Consider the following 11123-nt stretch of genomic DNA (forward strand, 5'->3'; position numbering starts at 1 on the left):
CTACTTAAAAATGCCTTCTGTAGCACAATAAGCCGCTGTAAATGGCTGAAGAAAAGAAATGTATTTGACTGGTCTCAGAGTGGGTCAGTGTGATAATAACAGATGGTACACTTCATGTGAAAGTGAAAGCCAGGAGACTATATAACCACAAAATACAACTATATATGCAGGAATTTTGTTATTTTATTTTGTTTTATTGCCGAATTTGAATGAATTTGAATTTAATTATGTTTGTATTTTTTTGTTTTATATAAAATATAATACACTTAAATATATTATATTTTATATATTTCTTCTACTTTTTGAGGGAAGGAATGTTGTACCTTCCATGGCTCATCCTCACGCTGACCTGTGCAGTTGAAGTTTTCTTCTCGCAAATGTTCTTTTTTCTCCTTGCTCACAGTGTTGCCACGTGATCAAAGGAAATGATCTATGAGCTACCTGCCAGGTGAACATCCATAGATGGCTTCACACTCAGCAGTCACTAGGGTTGGATGTAATGGCGGATTTTAAACAAGTGTCAACAATTCAATTATCAAGACAAAATTCTGAGAATTCCCGTAGTTCATCTAGATCAGTTGTCCCCAACCAGCCAGTCTTGACATGTTTCACATGTCAGGTCTACAATGACCCCTGGAGTCATGTCCAGTCTGTCTGTAAAGCCTATTTTCAAATACAGTCTCAGTGGGCTTTACAAGCCTGCAGCGCCCCCTCACCCAGCTCCAGCTCCCCCTCACCCAGCTCCAGCTGCTCCTCACACAGCTCCAGCTCCCTTAATAGACCAGACCATTTTTACTTTTTTTAATCCAGTTTAATGGGGAGCAAGTTGTGTTTCAACCTCAGAGGCTTTGACTCACACGCAGAAAAGACCCAGACTCATCAAAATTCATACTCAAGTAAAAGATATCTTAGTGGAAAACTTGATGCTACCAGAATAAAGGTCTGAAGGAGTGTAAATTGTTGTAGTTCTAATATCAGTTTAGGAAATTGTAACATTTTGGCATAGGTTTTCCATCTTTTTTAAACTCTACACAGTACAGTGATGTCTGAAATGGAAGCAGGAGTTCAGAATAAAAGGTGGGTGGTGTGGCTGTGTAACTGCTGTCATTTCATCACATAAACTTTCAATTTAGTCAGACACGTGACTAAATGATCTGCAGCCTATAACTTTAATTTCCTTATTTTTGAATTGTGCCTTGATGAATAATTCTATACTTTGGATGCGAGGATGAGGGTGCAGCCCTTCAGTTTCTGTGGATGTGATGATCTTTAGATAACAGGATGGATTTAAGACAACTATGGATCAAGAACAAGCAGTCCATGTTTTGTGAACTGTGGTCAAAATGATCATATTTATTACAAATATGCATAGTGAAATACAGATTATACAGGTCCTCTCCACGCTTCAGTGGACATCTCTGCAGCAAGGAGGACCAGAACAAGATGGTTCCACGGTCTTAACAGGCCTCCCCTCCCCTGAATAAACTCATGTACGATAGAGCATCTTATCTAGCTGTGCTTTCACTCCATGAGCACAAAGATGAACTTAGCTGAAATACGACCATTTCCTTCAGAGCTGAGTAATGAACAAGTTGTGTGTGGAGTCAAAAAGATGACTGACTACTGCTGACAACTTTTCAGCCATCACTGCTTTGACTTTTATTTTATAAACCACAATCGATATCAGAAAAATAATTTAAAAGGGCCTGTACCAAACATTGGATTCACTTTATATGATGACATGTTACTTTCTGCTGTACATGATGCCTGCCCGTGTGGAGGCTGCAGAGTGTTGGTTAAGGGGAAGAGGCCGCTTAGAGAAGACCACGGAGGCTCTGCCTTGTTCTCGGGAACTGTCAGGTATAATCCAGACAGCTCTGTGGTTGGTTCATGGCTCAGGTTTGTATGAGGAGGGGGGATTTGTCCCTGTGGAGGCCTGCTCAGGGGCTGGAGACTCCGGCTGTGGAGAGGGACTGGCTGCCGCTGGTGGCTCTTTCTGCACCAGCTCTGGCTCATCCTGGCCTGCCTGGGGTGGATGGACCAGGACCCGGTCGATGAGACCAAAGTCCTGCGCCTCCATAGGGCTCATGTAGCGATCCCGCTCCATCACACCCTCTAAGAAAGCCAGGAAAGGTGGAGAGAAATGAGCATCTATTCAGGACAGGCCAATTCCAACTTATCGGTGCAGCAGCTGTACCGATACAGAGAGCTGGCCAAACCTACCAATGGTTTCCAGTGGCTGCCCTGTGTGTTTGGCATAGATGTTATTGATCTGGTTCTTCAGCTTCAGGATCTCCTCAGCCTGGATGGCGATATCTGTGGCCTGACCCTGGACACACAGCACTCTGGTTAGTATTCCCCTGTTTCAGTGAAATGATCACCTTTACAGGTTTGCCGTCTTTGCTTTCCCAACTTTCAGACTTTATAATAACCCCATGCCTGATTTCAGATCAGCATTAAAGGACCTGGAGAGACCACCTTACCCTGGCGCCTCCTGAAGGCTGGTGAACCATGATGCGGGCATTGGGCAGTGAATGCCTCATGCCCGACGTTCCTGCTGCCAGGAGCAAGCTGCCCATACTGGCGGCCTGGCCAACACACCAGGTTGAGATGGGATTAAGGATGTACTGCATGGTGTCGTAAATGGCCAGGCCTGCTGTCACCACACCACCTGGGGGGAGAGGAAGGATTTAAAAAATACAAATAATAAAATGTGAGATTTTTTTTTTCATTAACAGACAAACTGGTAAACAGACTATTCTTATACTGTTCTACTTAGGATAATCATAAATCAGCAGATCTTCATGCTTGATTTGTTTTGGTTATGGACTTCACAACTACACAGCTTTCTACTGAAGCCACAGGTTGTGAAAACCAATCAAAAAGGGGACACGGCTGTTGTTCTCTATCTCATCAACACCTGATCAAAACACTCATAAAATCAGATAGACAATACCTGACGGTGCAAAATACAAAAGAAAGTAGTAAAAAGAAATAGATGGGCAACACAAAAAAACATGATTTTTTTCTTTTTTCAACCCAGAGAAGTAGTTAAACAGGCAGGCATGGGAGGCAGATCAGACAATAACCAGAGAAATGTGTTTCAAAATCAATTTCTAGACAAAAAATCTGACGTGCATTATCTGTCTCATTTCACAGTGGTTTTATGTATTTGTCCACTGCCTGACAGACGGACAGCTTCAGAAATGTACATTTCCACATCTTTACTGATGGTCTTACCAGGACTGTTGATGTACATGTGGATGGGTTTGTTGTTGCTTTCTGACTGTAGGAAGAGCAGCTGGGCAATAACCAGACTGGCTACAGAGTCATCAATCTGAGAAGAGGAGAAAGAGCAAGAACATGGATCACCTTGAAAACACACGTGAAAGAAAAAAGGTCACTCAGTCTCAGTCTGATCAGTCTCAACATCCAGAAAGACACTTACAGGACCCATGACACAAATGATTCTCTCTCTCAGGAGGCGAGAATAGATGTCATACGCTCGTTCTCCTCTCCCCTGGGAAATAAAAACCAAAAAGGCAGAATTACGTTGTTTTTAAGTTAAAGGACACAAACAAATCAGTTAAACAATCCAGTGCTGTGACAAACCAAAAAGTTGCACTGTGCAAGCATGCCTTTCAGTTTTTAGACTGGTGTCCTACCCTCCCAACCACTGTATTTGGTTCTTTTCTGTATATCAATGACATCCTCTTGAAGAGACTTTAAACCGCTTCAAACAATAAACAACACAATTGGTTCAGTCTTTCGATGAAATTGTGATCTACTGATGAAGCCTGGAGCCTTTTTCCTGTAAAAAGTGACTACATTTAATCCTTGCACACTGCATGTGTTGTTTGCTGACTTGAAGTCAACAGATTAGCTATCAGCCCCAAGTTTGTCATCCTTGCAAGTTGATTTTTGCAGTGTTGTGAAATGAGCTGAAACAAATGAAAAACTGTAAGGCTGTGAATCAATCTAATAACTTATGATACACTGTGGAAATTAGTTTATTCTCTCTCCATGTTTGGTGCTGCAAACAACTGCCACATCACACTTGCATGCATATAACTGTATACAGTATTTCCTATATACCACTATAATAATAATATAGTACACAGTCTTTACAGTTAGTTTACACTCTTTCCAGTTGAATCCCATTGAACATATAATTAAAATCTTAATAAACTAGACATTTCTGTGGGGAGGTGTTCTTTCCTTCATGCTTCTTTTTTCTTTGTAACTCATGCTAAAGCCACATTCCTTCTTCCAAACAAACACCATAATGTAAAACACCAGTGCAAGTTTCCCAGTACAAATCTACTTCAGACCAGCATCATGCAAAAGCCTGTTGAGATTTGAGGACATTGTTGGTTGTTTAAGAAAACAGGTCAGTCTTCTTTTGAGTTGTGGATGTATGTTCATTTCCCACCAGGAATTTATCATCAGCAAACCTGAACAAGACCTACTTTGGGTGAGTGTCATGCATAATGCAGCATTAACACATGGCAGCTTTGAACACAGCCCAGCAGATAAAGTCATCTCACTCACTGTCTGCTCCACAACGATGGGTATCAGAGGACTCCTCCATACAGGACTGTGGTGGATGGACCTGCTGTGTTTCAGTGTCAAGCCTCCGATGTGCAACACTTTCTGAAAGACACACGCAGAAAATACACAATAATAATAGTAGATATTAAAAAATGTAGAAACATATGGGAACGATATGTACACAAAAAAAGCACACTACAACTAACTTCAATATTACAAACATACATAAACTCTGAAATAAACAGCTTAATTCTTTAAAAAATTAAATCAGATTATTTCTTGAAGTTGGCAATAAAGAATTGCTATTTTAGTACTGATCTTCATAGTTGTGTAAACTTGGATGCATTACTTCATAACAGCTACTCTCTGCTAAGTCAAAGACAAGCCATATGTTTCTTTACACCCATTTGAATAACAAGTATATCCGTCTGTGTAAAATACACGTGTTCCCTGTTGAGTGTGTTTAACAGCTTGCAGTTTGCTTATGGACTTCTGACAATGTGATAGGGAACTTAACAATGTTGAAATGCCAAACTAATAAAAAAAATCCCACCAAATTCATTGAACAAAGTATCGTTTCAGGTGAACAACGAACAAAAACACAATGTTTTCTGTAATGTCTTCTGCGAGTGGCCATCGTCTACATTAATACCACTACGCTTAGCTACAGGCTTCACTGTTCTGTCATCCCAAAACCAACGATGAGTGAAAAAGACACACATTTATTTTTGACCGGTTAAGTTTGGTTTCTTTTGGGAAAAGCCCGACACTGCATGTCTTTGTTGTGAAACGCATCAGAGGCGTTACAGTATGGACCTGACAGGTTAAGAGGTGATGCCATGAAGCAACGTTACACAAGCTGTTAGCTAACATGGTCAACACGACGCGCAGCAACAACAACAGTCACCGGCGAGTCCACATAAATCCGGTTTCCAGTCTGACCCGTGCCGAGAGGAAGGTTTCCTAAAACTTATTGTACTCACTCGTAACAGCATTTTGAAGTCTTTACGTTTCACTCCCCCTCTGTGTGACCCCCAGCTACACCGGAACCATTTCCAGCTTGACCTTTGAACCGCTTTCCTGTTTCTTCTTCCTCGTGGGATTAACAGGCGCTTAGTATCTCAGTTGTTTCATTAGCTCCCTCTACAGGACATTTTTCGGTGCATTTTTTTTTCTCAGCTCAGGACCAAATTGTCACTCTTTCCATCAAGCTACAAATAATTACAATTCTACTATGTATAAATAAAAAGATAGTTAAAAAGGCTGTACTACTATACATAATGACCCAGGCAATTAGACCCGTATCACTTGAATATTGTGTGTTACAAACTGCACCCTGTAGTCTTTATTTTTTTAAATAAAATGAGCTGGTGAAACATAAATGGAGGTATACAGTAATTTCAGTTCAGAAATTTTATTGAGGGATTGGAGGTTAAAGGACAAGTGTTATATATTGCATTTCTTTGTACACACCATTTTAATTCATTAGCCTTTGACTAACAGGATTATACACGGATGTTCTCAGTTTTATGTTTTGTTTGATAGCCTTGTTCTTCATATTGTCAGTTTCAGGAATCCACACGTTCATTCCTATTGTACTTTACTGTTCATGTAAACTATTACCATTTTCAGAATTAAAAAAAATGAGGATCTCACAATAGAAAAAGTTTCTATACTACCAAAGACAAACAAAACAGCCCAGGCAAAAGTTTTATAGATTCAAGACCTGCTTTTTGTATAAATTGGACAGAATTTTTATAATATTACCTTTTCTCCTGAACCCTTGCTACCGCTTTTTATCAACAGCTTATTGGACCTTTGAACCTCAAGTATACATTTATGACACCGTAGACTCAACGTCCTTTCTATTGGTTTGAACTGAGCAATATTTTTTGAACTCATCATGTGATCAACACAATATGTGTTTCAGAGACAGCCAGAATGTCTGGATGTGCACAGACGAGAAAATACTGATTTGGATTGTTTTGCCTCAGCCAGGTTGTTTCCTACAGGAAGCGCATCAAGAGTTTAACATAATGTCTATGCAATAACCATACAATAACAATTAAACATTTGTCCATTCACAACATAGCCAGTAGTCATAACTGTTATCAGTCACTCACATTAATCCAAATAGGATTTTGCATCTGATATTTTAATCTCATTGTTGTTTCATCTCCTTGAGGTCTTTCTTCAATGCCTGTTTTACAACACCTCACAACCTAGGCTTCTGTTTTGGGTGCAAACAATACTGCATTATATACTGTATTGATACTGACGGTTTGCTTGTCAGTTGTGCACAGCTGTGGCCATGGGGGAATGTAAGTATATTTAAGTACGATACTATAATACAGTTTTGAGGTGCTTGTACTTTACTTCATCATGCTACTTTATATCTGTACTCCACTACAGCTCAGAGGGATGCAGCATTATATCTTTAACTACCCAACAGAATAGTTCAAATGAGCTCCATCTCATCAGTAAAAGCTACTCACACATCGATGCATCACTAATTATAAACCAGTGAAGTCTAATTTTTCTGCTACTCACCACTTTTACTGAGTGTGAGTGTTTCAATTAAGTGCTTCAAGTGAAATTTCCAATACATACCTTTACTTGTAATGGTGTATTCTTACATTGAGGTGAACCACGTTTAAGTAAACAATCTGAATCCTTTCTCTACCATCAGAAGTAGGCTTTCCCAATTTAATTAACAAACAGCGACACTTGAAAGTGGTGAGGAGGTCCTCTAATGTGTCACTTTTATATCCCAGTGTGGATTTTAAAGTGACTGCACACACACACAAGGCCACCTGTCACACAGTTGAGGTCCCCACGGGTCCAGACTGCTTTTTCAGGTTAGAAACAGGTTTAGGGTTAGGCACTCGGTTTAAGTAAGGAGCTGGGGAATGCATTATGTCTATGGAGTCAAGTGTGTGTGTGTGTGGCCATGTATTACTCCTGCTGTGGGGACATACATCCGTTTACACAGTCACATTATAGGGAATCGCCAAAATGCAAATGATTAAATGTTAGGGTGAAGACTGGGTTAAGGTTAGGTTGAGGTTGAGGTTAGAGTAGGGGTTATGGTTAGGCAAGTAGTGGTCATGGTTATGGTTAGGGTCAGTCTCCAGGAAATGAATGTAAGTCTATGAAATGTCCCCAAAAGTGATTGAAACCTAATGTGTGTGTGTGTGTGTGTGTGTGGGTTGTGGGTGGAGGGAGTGGTGAAAACAAAGTGAGTGAATAGGCTTTTTATTTTGAAGGATTTCACCGGAAGCTGTGTGTTCAATACAGCAGACGGCGTTAATGTAACGGAGTACTTGCTCCCCCTCTCTCTCTGTGTCACTTGGACTCAGTCATGTCAAACAACAGCGCCGCGAACAGCAGCCTAGCCATCGCCCAGAAGGCAGTGAAGCAGCTTCGTCTGGAGGCCAGCGTCCGTCGGATAAAGGTAAGTCCAACTCCCCGCGACTTCCACAAGCCGTACCTAAGCGCTCTCCTGCGCGCGTGACCCCCGCGCTGAGGCGCATCATGAGCGTTCACGTTCCGCGTGCGAACACTTAACTGAGAGTCGGATATTAATTAGATTCTTAAACTTAACAGCTGTTTACACACTCTCTATTTTCAGTATAATACTTTGTGACACGTATTTAAAGTATACACAATCATAGAGCTGTGATTGGATGAACAGCCGTTAAGTTTAAGAAAAGTTTCTTTTTTGTGTGACTTTTACAAACCAGCTTGAAGTCAGATACAACTCTCTTATTTAAACTCCAGCCTCCTCATACTTGAGGAATGGCTTCATTTTCCCTTTTAGGCTCTGTGTTAGAAGTCACCCAGAGGCCATGTGAGTGTGATTTCCTGCAGCACAGTGCACAGTGAAACGGCTGCAAACAGACTTTCCCCCTGCTCGTGCTGCACAGTGACAGCTTTGTTGATTGTGCTGCGGGGTGACTGCTGCGATTGTTGGGAGGCGACTTATTTTAGAACAGAAGTCAGACTAGTCTCAAGTGTGCGTCTGTGCTGAGCAGCCCGGCACTAAACCTGCAGGGGAGCACCCAGAAGAAACCAATCACAGAGTTTCACTCAGCCTACACGTTCTTGCAGTTTAGTAGTGTTTTTAAAACTAGCAGCAAAGTTAAGGCTTGCATTTGTGGTATTGCCAAGATGGCAGAAGGGGATATGTATTTGTATTTGTATATCATGTTATAAGATAAGACAAGAGAAAACTTTATTGATCCCACGTTGGGGGAATTAAGTTGTTACACATAGCAAGTATAAAAAGGAGACATAGAAAAAAAAAACAAATAGATAATAATAAAGGATACAGAATAAAATTAACTATACATATGCACATTATATACAAAAAAGAGTATAAAAATGATATTACCTTGAGAGGGATGCTTCAGCTACTCGCACTGATCATACTCAAACAACCTTAAGGGGAGCCAGTGTCACTTTTTTTTTGAAAGAATACAGACTCTTCCTCTTAGAAATGAAAAGTTCAATCCATAAATGATAAATCACACCCTTGCTCAGATCAATCCACTCTGAGGTTTTGCCGCTGCAGCTTTTCTTGGTCTGGTATGACCAAACAATTAAAGCACACATGCATCACTGCTTTGCCATAGAGGTCACAGATAGCAGTGCAGTAGTCGTAGAACCCATGAGATTTTACACTTCAGCAGAGGCTGAAGCATCCCGACTTTTCCTCTCTAATGTTGGTCAAACCCTGAGAACACTTGGCTGCAGCACGGGATCTTACACTTCCCACAATGCAACTAGATGACATCTGTCAGACACCTTCACCTCTTAGTAAATCGCTCATGTCTTTCAAACACCACACTCACAGTTTGTAAGGTATTCCTTCTGTTATAAATTTGCAGTCTCCGAGGTAAGATAACCCTGATTACATCATTGTGACATCAGCAGTTTTTTTCTCAGCACTATGGACAGTGTAGCTGTGTTTAGCTCTCCTTCCGAAATGCTCAAATATGTCCAGCTGCTTGAAGGAAGACTAATCACAAACAGCGTCCTTCCTCAAACCAGTGATATAATATATGGAATATTATACAGGTTTCTCAGGCAGCTGCAGAACTGAAGACCTTCTGTTTGCAAAATGCCCACAAAGACCCTCTCCTCACCGGGGTGCCCTCCAGCGATAACCCATTCAGGCCTCCCAAGTCATGTGTCCTCCTCTGAGACGTGAGTGCAGCTCTTCTTCTCTCTGCCTGAACTGATCAGTCGTTTTTGTGTTCTTCTCTCCCCCTCTAATACTTTCTGTATCGTACCTCTCTGAACTGTCAAACAATGGGGCTGTTATCTGTCGGAGCACAAGACACATCCCCTCAAGCTACATTTCTTTCTTGTCTTTTTAGGGCTGCGACGGAAAGCAAAACACGCAAACAGACGCCTGATCGCTCCAGTGTGGATTCCTGTCATGTGCCCCGCTGCCTCTGAGGATAAAGAAGCCAAGACGACACACAAACACGCATTGGGTTTACTCAGGCCACTTTTAGGGACATTACATAGATTTACATTCATTTCCCGGAGACTTTCCCTAACCACAACATTGGATCCGGCCTGAACCACTGACCCAAAAATCTGCTTTTTTCCAATTGGTGACACAACTTTTGTCCCCGCTTGGACACGCTGTCCCCAGGTAACTGGTCTGTTTGTCCCTGAATGTGCGATTGTCACAGGAGCAGCTGTGGAATAAGAGAAATGTATTTTCACTGGATGTGTGGTTCCATGTGTTTCTAATGTTTTGCTCTTTTCATAGGTCATAGATCTTCACTGCCTTTACACAGCAGGCCTTAACGCCAATTCTGTCTTTCTGACCATGTCCAATGTTTTGACCACTTGTTAACGCCTGCTTTTACAGTAGAACTGCACTTTTTACAGTGGTTGTTATTGGATGGCAAAAATCTTGGAGTTGATGACAAGATGACTAAAAAAGACCATGAAAGTCACATCAGCAGACACCAGATTCCTGTCTGATGCGTTTCTATTTATGAACATAACCCAAAACAGATCTGAGCCCCCACCGCCCCACCCACACTGCAGTGGGATTTCCTATCATACCAGTGAGCAAGAGACAAAAATCAAAAGAACTGTATTTACCAACAGCTGTTTTTGAGCTATTGATTGCTATTGAGTCATTTATTTTGGACAAACAGCAGCCTTTAAATATCTATAACCATTCTAATGTCATTTATAAAACAAAAGAAACCTTTGTTAGAGAAAAGGGGGGTTCTGGAAACCTGATAAAACTTGTAAATTGATGGGTATTTGCTGCTCTTGTATAGTTCATACAGTTAAAAAATGTCCCACATCTCATGTGCACTGTCATTATTATTGGCCATTAAAATTCACCATTCACCATTACCATGCGTTTGTTTTTGTCATCCTTTTGCATCGAAGCTGTTCACAAATTCCAGCAATGCTAACTGTACCACACTTTACTGATGACAGACGATTTCACTGGAGATTGCAGAAGAATTGAGTGTAAACAATGTGTTTCTCGCTGTCTGGTAACATCAGAGAACATAAATCATGATTTTGGTTGG

The 11123-nt window shown here is 41.1% G+C and overlaps 2 protein-coding genes across 3 annotated transcripts; one reads left to right on the forward strand and one right to left on the reverse strand.

The window, feature by feature from the left end:
• Nucleotides 1-892: 892 nt before the first annotated feature.
• On the reverse strand, nucleotides 893-5605 carry LOC121621237 (caseinolytic mitochondrial matrix peptidase proteolytic subunit). Its single transcript, XM_041957630.1, has 7 exons — nucleotides 5535-5605; nucleotides 4552-4653; nucleotides 3449-3520; nucleotides 3241-3337; nucleotides 2484-2671; nucleotides 2224-2329; nucleotides 893-2115 (listed from the first exon to the last, which is right to left on the reverse strand). Exons 1-7 carry the CDS (start codon nucleotides 5544-5546, stop codon nucleotides 1889-1891), a joined length of 804 nt encoding a protein of 267 aa, XP_041813564.1. The 5' UTR covers nucleotides 5547-5605; the 3' UTR covers nucleotides 893-1888.
• Nucleotides 5606-7861: 2256 nt separating this feature from the next.
• si:dkey-204f11.64 (uncharacterized protein LOC100537752 homolog) lies at nucleotides 7862-10931 on the forward strand. Of its 2 annotated transcripts, XR_006007595.1 has the most exons (4): nucleotides 7862-8005; nucleotides 9631-9759; nucleotides 9933-10216; nucleotides 10337-10931. XR_006007595.1 is itself a non-coding variant. In XM_041957042.1 (3 exons), exons 1-2 carry the CDS (start codon nucleotides 7913-7915, stop codon nucleotides 9754-9756), a joined length of 219 nt encoding a protein of 72 aa, XP_041812976.1. In that variant the 5' UTR covers nucleotides 7862-7912; the 3' UTR covers nucleotides 9757-9759; nucleotides 9933-10931. The 2 variants fall into 2 exon arrangements, 1 of the variants encoding a protein (XP_041812976.1); XM_041957042.1 differs by having other exon boundaries at nucleotides 9933-10931.
• The last annotated feature ends 192 nt before the right edge of the window (nucleotides 10932-11123 follow it).

This window comes from Chelmon rostratus, chromosome 17 (assembly GCF_017976325.1).
Source record: "Chelmon rostratus isolate fCheRos1 chromosome 17, fCheRos1.pri, whole genome shotgun sequence".
Taxonomy (NCBI): domain Eukaryota; kingdom Metazoa; phylum Chordata; class Actinopteri; order Chaetodontiformes; family Chaetodontidae; genus Chelmon; species Chelmon rostratus.

What these genes read in the sequence shown, in the direction of transcription:
- si:dkey-204f11.64 (XM_041957042.1), top strand. Translation starts at nt 7,913, where the DNA reads ATGTCAAACAACAGCGCCGCGAACAGCAGCCTAGCCATCGCCCAGAAG. An exon ending in CCAGCGTCCGTCGGATAAAG is followed by an intron (nt 8,006 to 9,630) that starts GTAAGTCCAACT and finishes AATATTATACAG; the next exon opens with GTTTCTCAGGCAGCTGCAGA.
- LOC121621237 (XM_041957630.1), bottom strand. An exon ending in AGCCTTCAGGAGGCGCCAGG is followed by an intron (nt 2,330 to 2,483) that starts GTAAGGTGGTCT and finishes CTGTGTGTCCAG; the next exon opens with GGTCAGGCCACAGATATCGC. An exon ending in GCAGCCACTGGAAACCATTG is followed by an intron (nt 2,116 to 2,223) that starts GTAGGTTTGGCC and finishes TGGCTTTCTTAG; the next exon opens with AGGGTGTGATGGAGCGGGAT.